This window comes from Rhopilema esculentum, chromosome 13 (genome assembly GCF_057945365.1).
Source record: "Rhopilema esculentum isolate cy_ngs chromosome 13, ASM5794536v1, whole genome shotgun sequence".
Classification (NCBI taxonomy): Eukaryota; Metazoa; Cnidaria; class Scyphozoa; order Rhizostomeae; family Rhizostomatidae; genus Rhopilema; species Rhopilema esculentum.
In genome coordinates this window covers 10665076-10684142 of record NC_142827.1, presented here as the reverse complement: position 1 = coordinate 10684142, position 19067 = coordinate 10665076, and the positions used below count along the sequence as shown (strand labels likewise).

Genomic DNA, 19067 nt, shown 5'->3' with positions numbered 1-19067 from the left:
TCCCCCCCCCCCCCTCCCTGGTGGCAGAAAAAGAAAATGGAACAAAAAATTGTCCATGCAATACATAATAAAGGCATATGCCATTCACAAACTGACTCATATTTCTTTGCAAACACAAAACATTTAAATGAAACAAGGTTGGTTTCACCTACACCTTCAATCAGACATAGTTAGTTCAAAAGTCTCTCTGCTGAAGAAGTAGTAATTTGACATTCTTAGTGGCATCTGTATCAGACTGTTTCTGCCTTTTCTTTTCTTTTCCAATCTTTCACAAGATCCCCTGGAAATAAATAGTAAAGATAAAAAGTAAAGATAATTGTTGCCATCTCTTCACAAACTTCAAATCTCTACAATTCGATCATAATTTTGTTGGAAAGCAAACAACCGATACCATGGTTGAACCTAGAAAATACAGCATTGATATAGTCGAAGCAAGTGAGCTTCTAAAAGCCCAAACCTTGGCTTGTTTTCTTGTAGGACATACTAAAATAGTACAGCAAAAGGATGAATAGTTTTCTAGCATCATATAATGGACACAAATAGGTACTTATTGTTTCAGATAAAAATGGAGATGACATCCAAACTTAATTTCCTGAGCACCTTTAACCTACAAAATGACATAGACCTGGCCTTTGGTGCTATGAAATATATCTAAAACATAAAAGTAGCAAAGTATCTCATAATTTGCGCTCTCTCTCTCTCTCTCATTCAAAAAACTAACAGTTATTTTCAGACTGTGCCTGTTACTCTAAGCTGCAAAAATTAAACAAAAAAGCAATTTGACAAAGAAATCTGATTTAAGTAAGATGGAAAAATCATTGATAATTATCAAGGTTGACTCACAAGGATAGGTTGTAGGTATTTTGGATGTTTCTTCTACTTGTTTATAGGTTAATGGACTAAAGTACACCATAGGTGGTCCTAAAACAAAGAATAAACATTGATTGCTTAAAGTACATGAAAGTAAAAAAAATTGCATTGTAATGACAATTTTAGGAGAATCCCAATTTCTGAATGCCATACACTGGTACACTTAAAAGAAGAAGCTACTAATAAGATACATTTTCTGAGTACGCACTGGACAAGGTCATTTGCAGCAGATACAGATTTTTCACACACATACAACTTTGTGCAATAACATGGTAGCAACAAAAACATTCAATTAAGAATCAACTGTTTTTCATCCTACCCCATTCTTTCATCTGTGAAATTGTTTTACTCACAGCAGGGCAAGTTTTTAAGCATTTTTCCATTTCAAAACATATTTTCGAACAAAGTTTATGAAAAGTGGTACGTAATGTTGTGACAACATGACACTAACACATACACAACTTCTTGTTATGTTATTTCATAAAGAGCATGTGACAAAGTATTTGTCAGCATTTGCTCTACAGGAGACATCTTGTCTTGAATATATCTATTGACTATGAAGAATGTCAGTGACAGATTTGTGAGGAGGTGTGTTGCCATACTTTGGAAATTTTAAGCACTCTTGGTTTTTTCTTGTGAGATATTATTCGGCAAAAAACTTGGGGAAAATCTTTGAAATTTTTAGAATTACTTCAAAATTACTTTTGACTCCATTGGTTATTTTAACATCTATTCAACAAATGTCAAAAAGAAATGGACAGGGAATGAGGGAAAAGGCTCATTAACATAAAGCAGGGGAAGTCAGAATAGCCAGTTTCATATCAAAACCTCTGCAGGCCCTCTATTTTCCATGCATTTTGCATGTTTTCCAGGCAAAAATTTTTTGTCATCACTCCTTTACTTTTCATATTCTGCAAACTGGAATATACAGTTAGGAAGGTGTACATAGGCTTTTGTTTACATGTAGAGTTTTCATCTTGTTCACACAGACATTTGCATCTTGGGCATAATCCAGTTCAGTTCAGTCCAGTTCAAGTCATTGAAATATTACAAAAATCAGCAAAACTCACACTTATCAAACTTTGAACACACCAGCCTCAATTTTCTAACTATTGCTGACTACTAATAGCTAGCTATTGAACTGGGCCATACATTTTTCCTATTCTTTGAATTTTGCAGAAAGTAACACTTTTACAGTTGTTTTTTAATTATGACTGTTTCAATGTCATTTAGGCACTTGCGTGTCTCTGTCTGACTGTTTATTGCAGAAATTTTGGTCTTTGTTGTTTTGAGCAATTTATATTGAAAACAACATTTTCTATGGACCAAAAAAAAGATATCAAACAAATTTCAGAGTGTCATCTATTTAGCTCAAAGATATCAAATTTCACACTATTTAGCTCAAACTCACTAGCCCGTTGAAATTAGTTGTTTCTGAGTTACTAATGATTATGCGTTGATTAGAACCTAGTTTAGGTTAAACTACGTTTTATTACTTTTTCTCAACCTCATGACAATACCCTGGGCCCAAGTGTATGGTTCTATGGGAACTCAATCCCCATTATCAATGCCAAAAGGAGCAGTTTACTACTTTTGCTACCATTTTCTGTAATATTTTGTACCCTTCCCAAAGATGCTCTCAAGGAAATATTATTTAGCAGTGTGAAACAGAGTGCCTCAACATTCTTAGGAGCTAGTTTCATGGAGCACCTTCAATTTACTTAGAGCAAGGCTTGGATTGAGATCTATATATTAGCTCTGCTATTAGATCATTTCCCAACCACTTGGTTTATTTATAAAAAATCAATTTGATTACTTGTTTGCTGTTCTTTCATTCATTAGTTTTACTTTACTTTATCTACTGATTTTAATTAGTTTTACTTTATCTCTGATTGTAATTATTTGCAATTCCTTGTTGGTCTAAATGAAAATTCTTAAGTTTTATGTCTTTTATCAGATCTTGCATCTGCCACCCCCTACTTTTGAAATACTTCCTGTGTCTATAAGTGGGTGCCAAGTCATTCATGGGGGGTTTTACAGTGTAGTTTAAAACAACAAAGAGTGATTCAATTTCTTAAGTTGCCCAGAAGAAGTTGCTCCAACATGTCTTGGCACCCCCCTCAAAAAATGATTTCTACCTCTGGTTTTGCCATTGTAAACTTGTGGACTATACACCCCCAATTCATCGTCACCAAGAATGTTAGAGAAGTGATGAGTCTTTGTTGATGGAAATGAACAATTCGGTCTCAGAGTATGTGTTTCTTAATTCATAATAACCAAAGTAATTGATAAAACCAAGTTAAAGAGCAATGTTGGCCAATTATTGTAAGGCAAAATTGGATGATTACAGCTTAAAAAACCTCTCTAGGAACGTCAACCTGAAATTCCTTTTTGATAAAATCTTTTTGCTAAATTAGCTGTCTTTTTAGGTCCATTTTTTTACAGTTTTAGGATGATAAAAAATCCTGAATTTTATTTCTGATCACACCAGTTATGTTCAAGACACACCCACTTTATCAAGGTGCAGTTAAAAGTCCCAAAAATTATTTAGGGCATGCAGCTGAGCTGATGCCATACTTCTTTACTGTGTGGTGCCTCTGCCACTTTTGTATCTAATCCACGGAGAGAGGATCTAACTTTTTCAGAGAACCAGCTTACTCTTAAAAAACCCACCTGATATTCCCATAAGAATTGAAATGAAAAGAACTGGCTGTTCCTCCCAGAATGATTTCAACTTTCCACCCAATAATCTGATTCTTGACGCCATTTTGTACGCTGGACAAGTACATCTATGGACGCCCTGTGATAAACCTAGCCTCTCCTTCAAATCGAGTTCATTAAGTGGAACACATTGGTGGAACACTCAGGCTGATGAAATTCTGAGCAAATGGTTGAGGGACTTATTCCAGTTTAACCTAAATGAACCAAAACACTCAAAATTCAGATAATTTTGTAAAGGAATCCACTGCATCTGGTAGCCAGATAAAGGGGAGCCCTGGTGGCACCGAGCCTCCAATTGTTTTAGGCCCGGATGGTAAGCCATGTAGAGCATGCACAGACTTTAAAAGCTGGACCAAGCAAATGACAGGAGGTGTGGTAGGAAAAACAACCCCTGCAATGGCGAGTTCCGTAAGCTCTATTGGTTCATTCTCAACTTTTCTTTTAACTACACTAAATGAATGTCATTTTGAGTGGCCAATTTATAAGCTGCTACATTATACATATGTTGATAAACTACATAAATTTTCAATATGCTTTTTATGATTTAGAAATTATCTAGTGTACATAGTATACAGCTGTTACGCAGTATTGTTTAGATGGAAATGGATTCTTCCGAACTATTAGTAAAACACAAAATGAAACACAAAACTGTTTGTACCAAGTTTTTATTGTACTCCACTAACCTCGATACTGATTATCTATCTTCTGCATGCTTCTTACCTGTTATTGTAAGTTGCAATTTAACACAATCAAGGAGAATTTATATTAATCCAATTCCACGTTATATGAAACCAAGTGTGGAATCCATGTAGCTTATGCCGGAGATATCCGGAGTATGTCTGGCTTCAAATGGATTCCACCCTGGTATGAAACTATTTACAAAGCAAAGCTCAACTAAGCACTTGAACTTCCACCCCATCAATCTTTCTTGCTAACACTACATTCCTGCACTTACTCGACTCTAACTTGATCTATCTAATAATGCAAGAGCTTTAACTGTTATTATGACTACTTCTCAATATTACCTTGTAATCGGGCATGTTATGTAATTTTATCTAGGCCAACTAATTGGTTATGTAATTAGTTTTGAATAAACCCAATGATTTTGCATCTCCTTATCTTCTTCTTCAAGAAGAACATAAGATTTAAAACCTTCATGTTGAAATTTGTCTAATATTGAAAATTTCATGTTGTTGAATGTACCTAATTTCTTTTCATTTTAGTTGGATACACCTGTCAAAGATACACATAAAGAACCTCCTAAGCAAAAACCATTAGCTAGTGGACCAGATTGTCCTTTGGATAAAGGTGAATTAGGCCGTAATACATGGGGATTTTTGCACACTATGGCTGCCTATTACCCAGAAATGCCAACAAGTAAGCAACAAAGGGAGATGACTGATTTTATAAAGATTTTCTCCAAGTTCTACCCATGTGAATGGTGTTCATATCATTTAAGAGAAAGGTGAGATTGTCACTATCTACTGAATAGTCATTTATATTTTACTGGTCATGATTATCCTGATTTTGAAAATAATATTTTTGAAAGGCCATCATAGTATGCTTGAATCAACCATGATAGCATTTTCACAAGTAAATTGAAGTTGTTTTCTTCTTTCACTAATTGCTATAAACCTTTCCTGGTGTTATCAATTCACCATCACTGATTATCAAAAATCGTTGTCAGAAAGCCTCAAGTTAGCAAGTAAAATAATATTTGCAGATATGAAATCTAATAAATTATTGAAATTTTTTAGACTGAAAACAGATACCCCAGATACTTCAAGTAATAAAGCATTGTCTCTCTGGTTTTGTGATTATCACAATAAAGTAAACAGAAGACTAGGCAAAAAAGAATTTGATTGTTCAAAAGTCTTTGAAAGATGGAGAGATGGCTGGGCGGATGGCTCTTGTGACTGAGTTGTGACTGGTAATTATGTCCTTCTTTCTGTAATGCCCTTAAGTTTAATTCGCATTCAGCTTATAAATTGGAATTTTGAAACAAGTTATGTAAATTGATGTGTTTGCATATAGTTGCATAAAATTTACAGATTCCCAGGTCCAATTTTAAAACAATGCACAGTTTCATAAAATTAAGTCTAAGCCTATGGTATTTACAAAAAAGTATTCTTCATTACTGTCAATTATCAGGTGGAAAAAAGTTTTCAGAGTCTGTGAGCCATGTTTGGTAAAGGTAGAGAAAAGAACCTTGAGTATAATTTTTCTGTATTTTTACTCAACAAGACAACTACTTTTTCATTGGAATCCATGTTCCCAGTTCCAGATAAGAAATTTCAAGTTTTTTAAATTTTGTTTCCAGTTAGTATTATAGTTATTCTCTTAAAGGAAATACATTTTTTTCAACACCATCCATTTGGTGTCTACTATCATAGATGAGATCCAACAGATCTTGTTTTTTCTCATTCTCAATTTCCAGTATACATTGTCCCAATCCATACTTATTGTTTTTAATGTGGTGTATGACTGAAGATAAATGAGAGTTTTTCTTCTAAGTTGAATTTGCCAGGCAACTATTAACAAAAACTTCTATATTTCTATTCTCTAAAGGAGATCTTTAATTTGTTTACCCATTCTGTCAGCAAAGTACTATTCAGTTCAGTTTTTGTTGAGGTAATGCATCCTAATACAAGACTGTTATAATTTATATCAAGGGAGGCAAAAATGTGTTTTTCTAGGACAGAAAATGATTTGAGGTAACATAGCCAATAGTTTTTTATACCAAAACTTTTACCTAAAGTAAAACAAGGTAGGAAAAGTTAAAGAACACCAATTAAAATCAAATGTAACACCAAGTGTTAAGACAGCAACCATTCAGGACAAAAAATTAAATTTTTTTCAACAAGTTTGATCATTGTTGATATTTATTGTGATCCAGATCATTTTATCTTTCTTCAGGATCCTTATTCAGCCATAGCTGGTTCAAGTATGGTGCTTGTCTGTTTCTGGAAACCATTTATTTTGGTTCTCTTTGAAAAAACTTTGTCCCCTGTGAAGCTTTCATGCTGGTTTTGCCTGCTTGCCTTGTTTAATGCTGAAATTGAATATTGTCTGATTAAAGGAGTCTCAAATAAATCTTTTTGAATCATTCAAAATTAAAAGACCAAGAGCCAATAAACTGCTTTGTAAAGCTTTTGCTGAGAGTCATTTTAATACTTAATCATGATCGATCAATACTTTAATTTGATGGTCATTATTATTTGTGATTTAAAATTATCATATAGAAACACAATATATATTTTATTAACTTTTTGAATACACCTCGCATGCTTCTAAAATTGAAATTATTTCTTCAGGTTTGACTTGATACTTCTTGTAAGCTAACAGGGTTTTCCAATATGCTAAGTATCAATTGTGAAAAAAGGCTGTGTGGGCCACACTGTTGTAATGGATCTCTCACTTTGGTTTGCTCTTTTTATTTATAAGTCATTCGTGTGTAATTTTTCACAGCCATGGCAAATCTTTGCAAACCATTTGAGACAGACTGCCTTTAAGACATACTTGTTTATCAAAGATCAGCATTTGTAGGAATTGCAACCCCTCCCTTGTTTCTAAAGCTTTTGTAAGTATGAATACTCACAATAAAAGAAGTCTTTTTCCATATATTTGAGTGTCGATGATACTTTTGATAAGATTATGATTACAATTTCAGGACCTCTGCAGGTCTCTGACCATGTTCGGGGCAACCCCTATCACTCTTCTCGAACCATGGCCAAACCAAGTCTTCTTAAAATGGATAACCTGTTGGCTTGGGATTTGATTTATCTATGAAAAGAAAAATTATCTTTAAAATGGTGTGACGGTGATATGTATACCGGAGAATGAATTTGTTCCCTTAAAGGGTGCACCCTTAAAGGCATTCCCTTACCCCTGCCACAATTTCTGAGACTTGTTACGATACATTAAGAATTTCACCAACTTGAAGTTGTACCAAGCTGAAGGAACAGGTGTATTACCCCATCATTAAAAGTGTTGGTTTACGTCACTTTGAAATGTAGAATACGTTAGCATTGCACATCCGTTCTCAAAGAGCAAGACGCGTAAGGATAGTTACAAAAGATTATTTTGAATAACGGTTGAAATCTGGCAGTAGCTGGTGGCTTGTAATAAAAGAATTCTCAATCTAAAGACAATCGACCATTTGATTGGAGACACACATCTTCGTGGACAGTTTATAAGCAAGGAACTATCAGCGGTTGCAAAATTCGTGTTTCTCGTTTTGTCAGTTGGCAGAAAACCTAATGACACGTGGTTTGTTTTACACAAAAACCATGCAATAAATGAAACAAACCTTCTTGAGCAAGGTAACTCAATCCACATAAAAGTTACGACCCCTATTTCCACTGAAAATGACTGTCAACAAGTTTGTCACAAAGTAGTCGATGCTCTAAAAGCAGAGCTGTACATGCTTTTAATGTATAAAGCAAGAAGGTTTCCCGACGTGTCCACCCTCACTAAGAGGTGTACCCAAGTACATCCGATAGATCTTAAAAAGACCCCTTCCGTCTGACTTTGGTGTGAAATTTTATTTCTAATAAGTTGTAAATGGTATTACATGCAAAATGCTTCTTTTCTTCTAAATGTTGTACTGAATCAAATTTGGGGTGGTGCTCTTTCTGAATTCCCAAACGTTCCCCTTTTTCTAAGTTTCACTGTCCTGGGTTAAAGGAAAAAACCAACCCTTTTTCGTCAGTTTTCCGGGTGAGCTTTGGTAAACCGCTGAATGAGACTGGAGACGCCAGGGGTGATTTCAATTTGCTACTCCGAGTTTCATCTATATGATATATAAAAACCCGCATTTCTAGACAGAAAATGATTTCAATCTGACGGTTTCGATTGTAAAAACCACTGTACAATGACATTGTTTAGAACCTGGCAGAATTTTTAATATCAGGAAGGAGTCGATGCACATTGCCTTGATTACGTCATACTGATACCTGTACAAAACTGCTACTATGAAACCTGGTCAAAAGTGCAAATACAAGATTACAGTGCCCTGGGTTTATTTTTCGCAATACAATTCACTGTTATAAATTCAAATATTATAATACAAAGTTATCTGTCACTAAAGACAGAATGTTGACTTCAACCTAGCAAATCTCCTAACAGCAATGACACTATGAAGAACTGTTCGATTCCCAATTTTCTTTCAACAAATGGAACACGTATCATTCCAAAGCTCTTCAAATGTCTGGTCGAAACCTGGTTTTCACTGATCTCAAACTCAATGCGCTTCCGCGCCAGAATTTTCACCGAGGCCAGGCCCCAGCCTATGATTTCCTACGACTCCACTAGTAAATACATTGTAATAAGGTCTAAAAATGCATTTATTTGCTCAAGTATGCTTCTCTATATTTCCCTTCGCAGCTAAGCGAGAGTCTCTTCAAGATCGTCTGCAGGATCGCTCATTAATTCATTTCTTCGCTGAATTGCATCTAATATTTTCTTTCTAGGCCCTAAAGGTAGGCCAATTTCTTTCAAATCTCTTTCATTGCACAATGTAACCGCACGAAGATCAATTTTCTCTTTGACAAAGAGCTCTCTAAATTCATCAAGTGCTAGAGAGTTCAAGAACGTTGCGAGCGAGGAAAAGTTTGAGTTGGCAGGGTTGTTATTCCCTGGCCTGCGCCGTATATAATGACGCGGTGGTAAGTTATAAGAGGCGGCAAAGCGATCTTTCCCGTTGCTGTGTAAACCTCCGTTTCTTCGCGGTGTTGTACCGTTGGCTTTTCCGTTACTTTTGGCATTGCCATTCTTTTTTATAAAAGGGTACGTGGAATCAAGATCTCCGGGCTCTCTTTTCCCAAACACAATATCTTCCGAAATCTGGGAAACATATCCATTTGCCGTAGCATGGCCGTTGCTTGGCAATCCGTAATGTCCAGGATCCGTGTTCAAACTTGTCATCGAATAGGTTAACTCATCCGGTTCATCAGGAGAAGTCATTTTGCTCCGCGGACTTGAGTACGTGCTTTCGGTATCTGAACGTATGCCGATTAGTTCTGAGAACAGCTTTTTCCGATCCAACGAATCAGTTTCTGATGCTGACAAAGAGTCAGAGTCTTTTCGGTATTGTATGAAATCATGTTGATTCTGTTGGCCTTTCCTTTTTAATTTGATTTCTGCAGCCATCGCAGACCGCCGCTGTTTCTCTACTTTCTTCTCCCATTCCCTGTCTAGTTTCCTCCTAACGCGCGATTTCTCCCGTATCCGGTGTTCGGCCTCTCGTTTCGCCTTTATTTGAATTTTCTCTATACGCGCCCTATCCAGCGTCATTTGGTGAGTTATTAGATTCTGCAAGTGACGTATACATTCAATGCGACCTCGATTTGAGGCCTCTTGAAGAGGATTATTGCCATTATCGTCAACAGCGTAGATGTTCGCTCCAAAGTTGGTTAGGAACACAAGGCATGGTAGTTGGCCTGAGCTCGCTGCAAGATGCACTGCGGTCATTCCATCTTTGTTTGGCTTGTCAGGATCACCCCTGCGAAAAATCGAATGTAATGCTTTATTGAATAGGTCAAGCAATTCAGTTAAATCTTCAGTTAATTAGTTAAAAATATAAATGTAATGTAATTCTAGTTGAATTGGATAAGTAAATCATAATTCATTGAAAAAGGGAAACCGTCGACCAACAACTGTTTGCCTCTAATATCAAAAGTCCATATTATGATGAAAGAGCAAATTTGGCCTTTCTCTGGTCTCTTTTATCCAAATGTTTATGTGCCTTTTGGGAAGGCTTCAAGACACAGGCTTCTTGGGAAATGCAAATCATCCCTTGATAAACAAGGATACGCTAATGATGGATCTTTACAAGGCTTTTGACGGCCTGAATTGTGAACTTATGACAGCAGAACTCTCAGCCTACGGATTCAGCCAAGTGCCCTTATTAAAAAAACAGCCATTTGCATGAAAGACGACAAAGAATGAAAGTAAATAGATTTTGCAGAGCTTGGAAAAAGGCTTCCTTGGGCGTTCCACAAGGCTCAGTGCTGGGTCCCCTGCTACTCAACATTTACATGCGATCTTTTGGGTTGAAGGAAAAAGAAGTCTTTGTAAATATATGCTGGTCTGTGATAAAAGAGAACACCGAAGGGATAATTTTTGAAGGAACTCTAGACAAAAGGTTAAGTTTTCAAATCGTATGTTGATAACATCTTCAAAAAAATCTAATGTGCATCAATTAGCACTAACAATGACTCCAGTAACAATGTCATATTTTACTTAAGGCCCACTTGTATGGATGTTCCATGATAGAAAATATGATAATAAAATAAACAAAATTCACGAACATGCACTCAGAATCATATGCAAAGATAGCATCTCCAACTTCGATCAATTATAGACTAAACCAAAATCAGTGTCTATCCACTAGAGATATTTACAGCTGCTCTTGATCGAAATATATAAAACTGTCAATTACTTGAATCCAACGTTAATGGAAAATGTTTTTGTTACTAGAAACTCAAAAAATGACCTTTAAATATTACGGCAACCTTCAAATCTTTGCAACTGTAGGTATGTAAAACCCTAATGGGACATTTAGGCTTTTTACAATAAAGGCTTTTTATAAATACATATACTACAGTTGACTTTTATTAGTCAAATGCATTGCTAGCTAATACATTAATACTATGTTGCTAACTGTAAATAAATTATTAATTAATCATTCATTTATTTATTTTTATTTTAGAATTACCCTTAGTAAAATTATAGTGGATTTAGTCTTATCAACACCCATGACTTTTTTGGACGGACAAAGGTGGAAAAACCTCCGTTCGGAATAGGCTGATCGACGATTTTCATTTCCAACAGGGTAACTGAGCCAAGCCGCATCCCATTCTCCCCCATACCCCACAATCCCTAAGGCTTTATATCCCTCTACATGAATGGCACAGTCAATGCCACATAAACATTACAAGCCACCTGCTAAATTAAAATACCAGCAAAAACTTCCGTCGACCGCAAAAGTCTGTGCAGATGATTTACAAATGGCAAGAATGCTTGAATATCAAATGCCATTTAGCTAGAGGCATTCATTAAGATGTTTAGGTTTTAGCTAAACATTGTAAGATAAAGCAATGCAATTCATGGTATTGGTTACAGCTACTTGGCAGCCGTCAAAACTGCATTCCCATACCGCATACAGATTTTGACTGCTTCTGACGTGTAGAACAAGGCATGTCCTTTGAAATTTCTTTAAGTTTATTGTTTTCATATTAAAACAAAAACAAGCTTCCTGGTCGCGGGATTATCGACAAAGTCATAAAACCGAGAATGAGAGCCAGCAAACGATGATTGAAACAGCATTCTGAATTAAGCAACATTTTCAATAAATTCATAAACGAAAAATAAAATCATCTAATCTAAACAATATCGACAAATGTCAAATTTACCAATGACCTTTTTAATCTGAGCAGCTTTACAAAAAGTTTCACTGCAAGAAATTTAGCAAGGCAGGTAAAGCGAAGAATGTATGCAATTGGGAAAAGCAATAAACAGAAACACGAGCCTTGTGTGAATCACCCGTCAAGTCATGATTTCCGTATTATGTGGGAAGTTAGCAATGTCTAATGAATTACGTGTCTTGCAATTAACTCAAAATTGAACAATAATGTCAATGAATACAGGTGTTTGCTTGTAACACCGCCATGATTAATATAATTGTTTAGAACTGGACTGGTACAAGGATAAATACATAGCGGTGAAATGGAGATTTTACACATGCACATTCACAAAGAATTGGAACCCCGTCAAAACACCAAATGAGCATAAGAATTCTACGAGTACAGTCAACTCAGGTATTTTGCGTTTTCAAGGGCGTTATGAACCGTTATTTTCGGCTGTTAAAATAGGCATAATGAGAAAGCCCTTGTGCAATGGTCTGCAGAAAAAGAATTTGAGACAGCAGACATTAAAGAGCGATAATATTGCGAAATCAAGTTGCAAATATAGGTTGACATAGAGACAAAATGTCAAAAAGTGACAGTGTTTCTATTGAAAAGACTAAAACAGGTTCCAAAAGTGAATAAATCACCTGTAATAATTCAAGAAGTGTGATATGAGAATGAATCAGGAATCGGGGACTAATTGTGTCTTACATAATAAAAGTAAGATAAGGGGTTTTTCTCTGAATAGCATCATCACAAACTAGAAAAAAATTGGAAATCGTTCACACTAAAAGGAAAGTTTTGAGCGAATATTTGATGAATTCAGGGAAAATTCTTGGGTAAGGCGAGAGAGAGAAAGAGCATTGAAAGTAAAAGGAGAGTTAATAGATACCAAGCAAAGCATAGTTTTCTTTTTTGATGATTTAGATGAAGAATACTTTTCTTGAGTTGAAGGCACTGTTGATTGTGAATAGAAACGCTAAAAACAATTCCACAAATGAAGTGAATTCAGCCTGAATTTGCAACAGTAGCAACAGCAGCCACTAAAAATTGTCCGTTACAATTTTATTTCAACCAAATGAAGAACAGAAAAGCTTTCACACGAAGAAGTCCAGCCTAAACATGAACGAACCGGCGTTATGAAGCCGCTACACTATACCGCCGGGCCTTACATTTCTCTTGAATCTGCACATGTTGGAAATAGTTTTGAACAAAAAAAAACGTTGTTTTCATTCCGCAAGAGCACACTGAGAATTAAGTAAAAAAGGATTTGGTTATGGATTTGTCTAAAACATTAACACTTTGTTTCCATTGACAAAAACGTATTTAACAAATTTTGAATAAGAATCGAAAGCACTTCCATGTTGCCAGGTTAGTGTGGGAACGGCCAGCCAACTGGACACCAATGAAAGGATTGTGCTGTGGTTTGAAGCAAAATTAATATTATTAAATTGTAAAATCGCTTTATTCCAATTCGATGGTGTAACGGAGGCATCTATGCCCTATGGAAAAAATGAGACGGGCCCTTATTTACGGCATATACACTCTTTTTCATAAGAAACTGGCTATAAGAAACGAGTACTGGACAGTGAGAAAAAACAAAAAACTTCAGTACTCGAAGCAAAAAAATTAGGAAACTATTAAATCGTGATAAAGTTGAGAAAAACGAAATTTTGTAAAATCCAAGAACATGATTGCCTAGTTGGCGTAGAACTAAAGACGCAAGGGATAAAAATATACTTCCCACATCTAAATACAGCATCAGAACGGAAGCGAGTCTCTTGACGTGATAAAAAAGGTCACGAACATTTCATAACACCATTCATGACATCATAATTAAGAAACTCTTAAGAAACAATGAGCGTTGAAGTTTCCAGAATATTAAGAAACTAGTACTCAACATCGACCTTTGTTTCCTATAAAAAATGAGTGTACAAGAAAGTCACATCCAGCGTTGTAAACCACGTTGAACAAAAGAGGAAGATGTTAAAATTATACTTAGGGAAAGCTGAGTTATAGAAGCTTCAGCTTCAGAAAATTAGGTGAACTTGAAGGAACACTTAAAAATATGAACATAAAAATAATTTGGGGCCCCTTTTTTGATCGGGGGCCCTTCGTTATCAAGCAAAGGTGCCCTAAATTGTTTTACGCTACTATTCCAATTAGATTCCTGTTCAAAAGATAGTTAAACATAACATATTTACTGTGATGTAATTCATTACGATACACCAGTTTAATCGTTTAGAAATGTTTGGTTTCATGAAATACAAAGAAATTTTGGGAAAGGCGATGATAGGGAAGCCAATTCCCACTCTAAAACGAAGAATGTCTCTAAATTGGTAGTCAATTGACAGGCTATCTGTTACATGTGACAGGTTAAAATGATTCTGTTTCAGGCGGACACAAAGCAAGGAGTAACTTGAAAGAAATTTAATGTTTTGATAGTTTTGTATACATTGACGACAAATGGAAACAAATTTGTTATTTTTGCTCAAAGCCTTTTTCTGAATCAACTGCGTTGGTATTTTTACAATTTGTGGCAATGCGGGCGTCCGCGTAAATATCGATAAATATCAATTATAACAAACGGCATTTCGTATTTCAAGTAATAACCTGACAGTTGTGGCCTGTTTATAGAAGAAGCCTTTCCAACAAATAAACCATATACTCAAAATATTAATGGTGTCCATCAGTTAAGATATGGCAATCAAGTTTGGTATATGGGTATTCCTATTCAAAGTCATAAACATTAATACTCAGCACCAGAAAGACACGGTATTCTTCTTACTGAATCCAGCTAATGACCGAGATTTCAAAATGCATTGCCTTGAAAAATGGAATAACTTGTGGTTCTATTACCTGTAGCAGTCTATGGAGATAACATAAGTATTGGTCCAAATGGGGTCGGGGTGAGGGGGGCTGGCTGGTAGCCTCTGCCATAGCAGGGACAGAAAATATGGGGAATGCTGATCGCTGTAAGTTTCAATAAGCTACACCAGGGCTCCTTTACCCCTGATAGGGGTCTCAACCTTCCAAATTATAATGCTAATCTTCTAAGATAGTTGTAACATTTGCATAGGGAGGCAGGGGGCAGAGAGTATCGATACCCCTAAGCACAATTTTTTACAAAACTTTAGAAACTTCAGAAAATTTTCATTAGCTGTTTAGAAATTTTATTTTCGTCTTATGAAATTTCCAAGCTTTAAAATGAGGAAATAGAAATAACAACGCAAGCCGGCCTTTCCATCTTACCTAACAACAACAGCATTCTTCAGTGGAAGAATCAAAACATTATGACGTCACGATAACAAAGATACTTGGAATGGTATCTCAACCTCGGCGGGGTTTTTTGCTACTAATGATAATAGCAAACAACTCTAGGGAATCAAACAACCTTGAAACTATAAAGTATAAGAATCTTTATTTGTACTTCCACTGATCACAAACCCTTTATATTTTCAAACTTTTTATTTTGTATCACTCTTAGATTTGGGCAGCGATGACTTGTTTACTTTCTAGATTAGCCATAGAAGATTGACCAAGTAAGAGCAGGTTCAGCAATGATACAATGCTACATACCCCTTTCGCATGAGTATCCTTAGCCCTTCCAAGTTGCCATAACTAGCTGCCCAATGCACAGGGGTCATTCCATCATCGGCTGCTTTGTTTGCATCTTTCTTCGTAATGACGCGCAGGGTATCCGAGTGTCCTTCTCGTGCAGCTCTGTAAAAATCAATCGCCATTTCCTAATGACTGAATCAGTATTCAACTCAGCTCGACTTCATCCTTGCTACGGTGTTTTCTTTGCGCCCGAGAACTCAAAGCCCATTTTCACAGGCCTAAGTTTTTTGAATGAAATTCAATGAAAGAGCTTTTGTTAGACGTCAGCTATTTTATCGATTCCTCTTGAATTCGCGAACTTTAATTTTCAAGTTGACGAGCTTGGCAATGAAAAATCATGAAGACGACAATATCTTGTTGAGGTGATAAATTTTTAACAAGAATATCGCTGTTATGAATACTCTATTAAATACACCTATAGCAGACTTGTGGCTCTATTGATGGTGAATATAATAGTAGAAATTCATGCCTCAGTTGTCAGCTTTCAAAATTTAAACATATGCGGAACCTCTTTGATTTGTTCCTATGGAAATAGAACTTTCGAAGCGCGGTTGGTTAATAGTAAACTTTCATGTGAGGTTGAAGTGGGCCCGGTCCGGCTACATAACAACAAGCCGGATGGCAATGACTGCTTGAAGAAAGGTCTCACCTGAAATCACTTTTCATTGCAGCAAAGGTTCCATAGAAAGGGAAAGGCCGGTCAGTCTTAACACAAAACAGAAGAAAAGTTTTATATTATTTCTTTGGATATGATAATGTACCCCAATGCTTCTCTTTCTGATGGAGGATCGGCAAAACCACTCTTGTGGAGTCTAGGAGGTGGCTCACCCCAAAATTTCGAGAAATTCTATATCACCAGGGCAAGTCTCGATTAAATCGATCACTGAGAAAATCTCAAGTTGTGCAAAATCATGAAGTTTGTTCTGATCAAGGAAAAAACATCTTTTAAAATCAGATTTATTGCCTTGCCTTACAGACTTGATTTCTTCCGAACCTTCCAACTAGAGTCTGTAGAGAGGCTGTAATGTTTTTTTTAGAACACAGGGTAAGAAAGAATGTACATTACGTAGTTGTAATTTTTGGATTGCGTAAAGAATATACAAAGGGTAGTTTCACCTGTTAGAGTAGATTAATTCATACATTGTGTTTTGAGGTAAAAAGTTCCTGGATTTTTCAAAAGCCCAACTCCACAAGAACCTTTATATAGAATTTATAAACAACAGAATGGGAAGAAAAAGGATCATCAGTGTGTAATGAACAATGATCCGTCCACTGTATGCTAAAGAAAAAACACAGCTATTTCAGTTACTGATTTTAAAATACAAGTTGTTTACTTTACGGGTCAAGCAAGACAATTAAGTACATTAAGCCCTATCAAAATTATAATTTATTGCTAAATTTAGGCTTATCATATTAGATTCATTTGTATTGAATTGCTTTTCGTCGTTTGTGCTGTTCCTACCTATCATTCTTATGTAGCTCTAGCTCTTCATTTCCTCAATAAGATTTCACGTTTATCTTATCTGTATTAGCATAGTAATTCTCTTTAAGACCAATTAATACCATCAATGTAAGTTGATAAAAACGACAAAAAGTCCCTTTTTATAGTTTAAGTACCACGGCAGCTCAGCCACGTAGCTGCAGGGGGCACGGGGGGCTGTGCCCCCCCCCCCCAAATGAAAATTTTGACAAGAGCTTGCCCTCTCTGGCTACAGTTTTTCCGAATTATATTGTGAAAATTTGGCATAATTATAATTCCGTGAGATTAATTTAGTCCAAATATATATGTTTGTTATATATCTGTTTTCTTGTTTCAAAGCCTGCCTCCCTTAGGAATGGTTGTTGCTCGAGTTTGCCCCTCCTAGCCGACATCTACAGCTACGTGGTGCGGCAGTTCCTTCTTAAAGTTTTGATAGTCAATTGCATTCTAAAATGAATTTCCGATGTCAAAGGATGATTTTGCTTTGCCAATTTTTAATAAGATATCCATATAAAAACATATGGGTAGTTAGACGTCACGTGACAAATTAAAGCTCATTTTACTAATTTAAACGTATTTCTACCAAAAAAGATAAACTATCTTTCATATTCCACTGCTTAGACAAGGTTTATCTGGTTAAAAACATCATCCCAGCGACGTTTCTTTTCCGCAGAGAATAAGCAGGAACTTCTCTTGATTTAACCCCCATTTTACCCCCCAAAAACAGCGGAAAATCGTCATCACAATTCAAAATCACCAGTTGATAAACAACTCAAAACTGGTAATCAAAATTTCCCCGCCCCAAAGTGGTGCTCCTCGCCATTTCCGTCTGGTCTATCTGATCAACACAATCAGAAAAAATGGTCAGTACGTCAGCAACAAAATTTTAGCCTGCGCGCAGACTCTTCAAGTATCTCACCAGAACTGGGCGCGGGCTCTTCAAGTATCTCACCAGAACTGGGCGCAGGCTACAAAACAACTGATCAGTGAATTTGAGAAAGAAGTGGGCATCGTCAGCAAAGTGACTCCTTTGTTCAGCCTCGTTTTAGTTGCTGTTCTTTGAGAAACTTGACGCAAAATGGACGCCAAAGCAGCAAAAATGCGAGAGCGCTTTGAAAAGAAACAAGAGGCGAGGCTAGCACAGCTACAAAGAAAAAAGGGCAGTTCTGCAGCCAATAAAGTCAATGGTGATGACGTAGTGGAATTTAACAAAAAATTCACAGAAGAGCTGAACAGTATAACGAAAGAGATTGACGAGTTGAAGGTTGGGCAATGCAGGTGAGCCCAATATTTGGACTTTCGTAGATTCCGTAATATAGTTAAATGTTTACAACTCTTCATTAAATTAGATCTTTCGCTTTATATTATCATAAGTTCCTTTTCATCAGGTTTCTAAAAGGTTGCTCATCTATATGACAGCTTAGAAAAGCTGCCCAGGTGAACAGCATGGTAATATTATCTAACGTAAAATTAATACATAAAAACAGATCTTAGGATATACAAAAATGGAATATAAAATATATTATCTGATAGTGAAGATATTTAAACTTCTTATAATAAAATACAATCTTAAAATAAAACCTATAACAAATAAAATTTTGTGTGAGAAGGAAGAACCGCAGAATAGGCTGTCTGCTGGATTCTGTGAATCTTGCAATCAGTATAATATAAATACGAGGATACAAAGCAAAACAGCGATGAGAATCCAATGTTGTGAGATAAATTTTCCAAAATAAATTAAATTAAATTTTCTAGCTTCTTGGGGGCTTGTTTCCATCAGGCACCTAACTATCAAGCAGTGACTTTGGATCTGCAATTTTATCAAATAGATGTTCTGTGGGCTTGGTTCAGTCAGCAGCCTTCAATCTTATGTCTCTTGCACAAAATTCATTTTTAAACACTTTATGGATGGCAAGAAAAACCAGAAAGTTAAGTTTGGTCTTCCCAGGGAACACATTTCGCACAAC

At 36.0% G+C, this 19067-nt stretch overlaps 3 protein-coding genes and 1 long non-coding RNA gene across 5 annotated transcripts in view; 2 read left to right on the top strand and 2 right to left on the bottom strand.

Annotated features, from left to right (window-relative positions):
- Nucleotides 1–58: 58 nt before the first annotated feature.
- On the bottom strand, nt 59–3694 carry LOC148958650 (uncharacterized). The gene is made up of 3 exons (XR_016144512.1): nt 3544–3694; nt 844–921; nt 59–280 (listed from the first exon to the last, which is right to left on the bottom strand). It is a non-coding gene; the product is annotated as an uncharacterized LOC148958650 (long non-coding RNA).
- Nucleotides 3695–3702: 8 nt separating this feature from the next.
- On the top strand, nt 3703–10496 carry LOC135691860 (FAD-linked sulfhydryl oxidase ALR). 2 transcript variants are annotated; one of them, XM_065209849.2, is made up of 4 exons: nt 3703–3990; nt 4815–5056; nt 5349–5521; nt 6508–10496. In XM_065209849.2, the coding sequence occupies exons 1-3, from the start codon at nt 3790–3792 to the stop codon at nt 5509–5511; spliced, it is 606 nt and encodes a 201-aa protein (XP_065065921.2). In that variant the 5' UTR covers nt 3703–3789; the 3' UTR covers nt 5512–5521; nt 6508–10496. The 2 variants fall into 2 exon arrangements, with proteins under 2 accessions (XP_065065921.2, XP_065065920.2); XM_065209848.2 differs by having other exon boundaries at nt 3705–3999.
- LOC148958649 (pre-mRNA splicing regulator USH1G-like) lies at nt 8977–17252 on the bottom strand. Its single transcript, XM_089112117.1, has 2 exons — nt 15579–17252; nt 8977–10093 (listed from the first exon to the last, which is right to left on the bottom strand). The coding sequence occupies exons 1-2, from the start codon at nt 15740–15742 to the stop codon at nt 8977–8979; spliced, it is 1281 nt and encodes a 426-aa protein (XP_088968243.1). The 5' UTR covers nt 15743–17252.
- Nucleotides 17253–17597: 345 nt separating this feature from the next.
- Nucleotides 17598–19067, top strand: part of LOC135691857 (tubulin-specific chaperone C) — a 3731-nt gene continuing 2261 nt past the window's right edge. The window contains exon 1 of the mRNA XM_065209845.2: nt 17598–18378. Within this exon, the coding sequence (XP_065065917.2) occupies nt 18179–18378 (200 nt within the window). The 5' untranslated portion in view covers nt 17598–18178. The remainder of the gene's footprint in view (nt 18379–19067) is intronic.

Excerpts from the sequence above, each read along its gene's own strand:
- LOC135691860 (XM_065209848.2), top strand. The coding sequence starts at position 3,790 with ATGAACCAAAACACTCAAAATTCAGATAATTTTGTAAAGGAATCCACT. Across the intron at positions 4,000-4,814 it reads CCCCTGCAATGGCGAGTTCC|TTGGATACACCTGTCAAAGA; the intron begins GTAAGCTCTATT and ends TTTTCATTTTAG. Across the intron at positions 5,057-5,348 it reads TCATATCATTTAAGAGAAAG|ACTGAAAACAGATACCCCAG; the intron begins GTGAGATTGTCA and ends GAAATTTTTTAG.
- LOC148958649 (XM_089112117.1), bottom strand. The coding sequence starts at position 15,742 with ATGGCGATTGATTTTTACAGAGCTGCACGAGAAGGACACTCGGATACC. Across the intron at positions 10,094-15,578 it reads AGGATACTCATGCGAAAGGG|GGGTGATCCTGACAAGCCAA; the intron begins GTATGTAGCATT and ends GATTTTTCGCAG.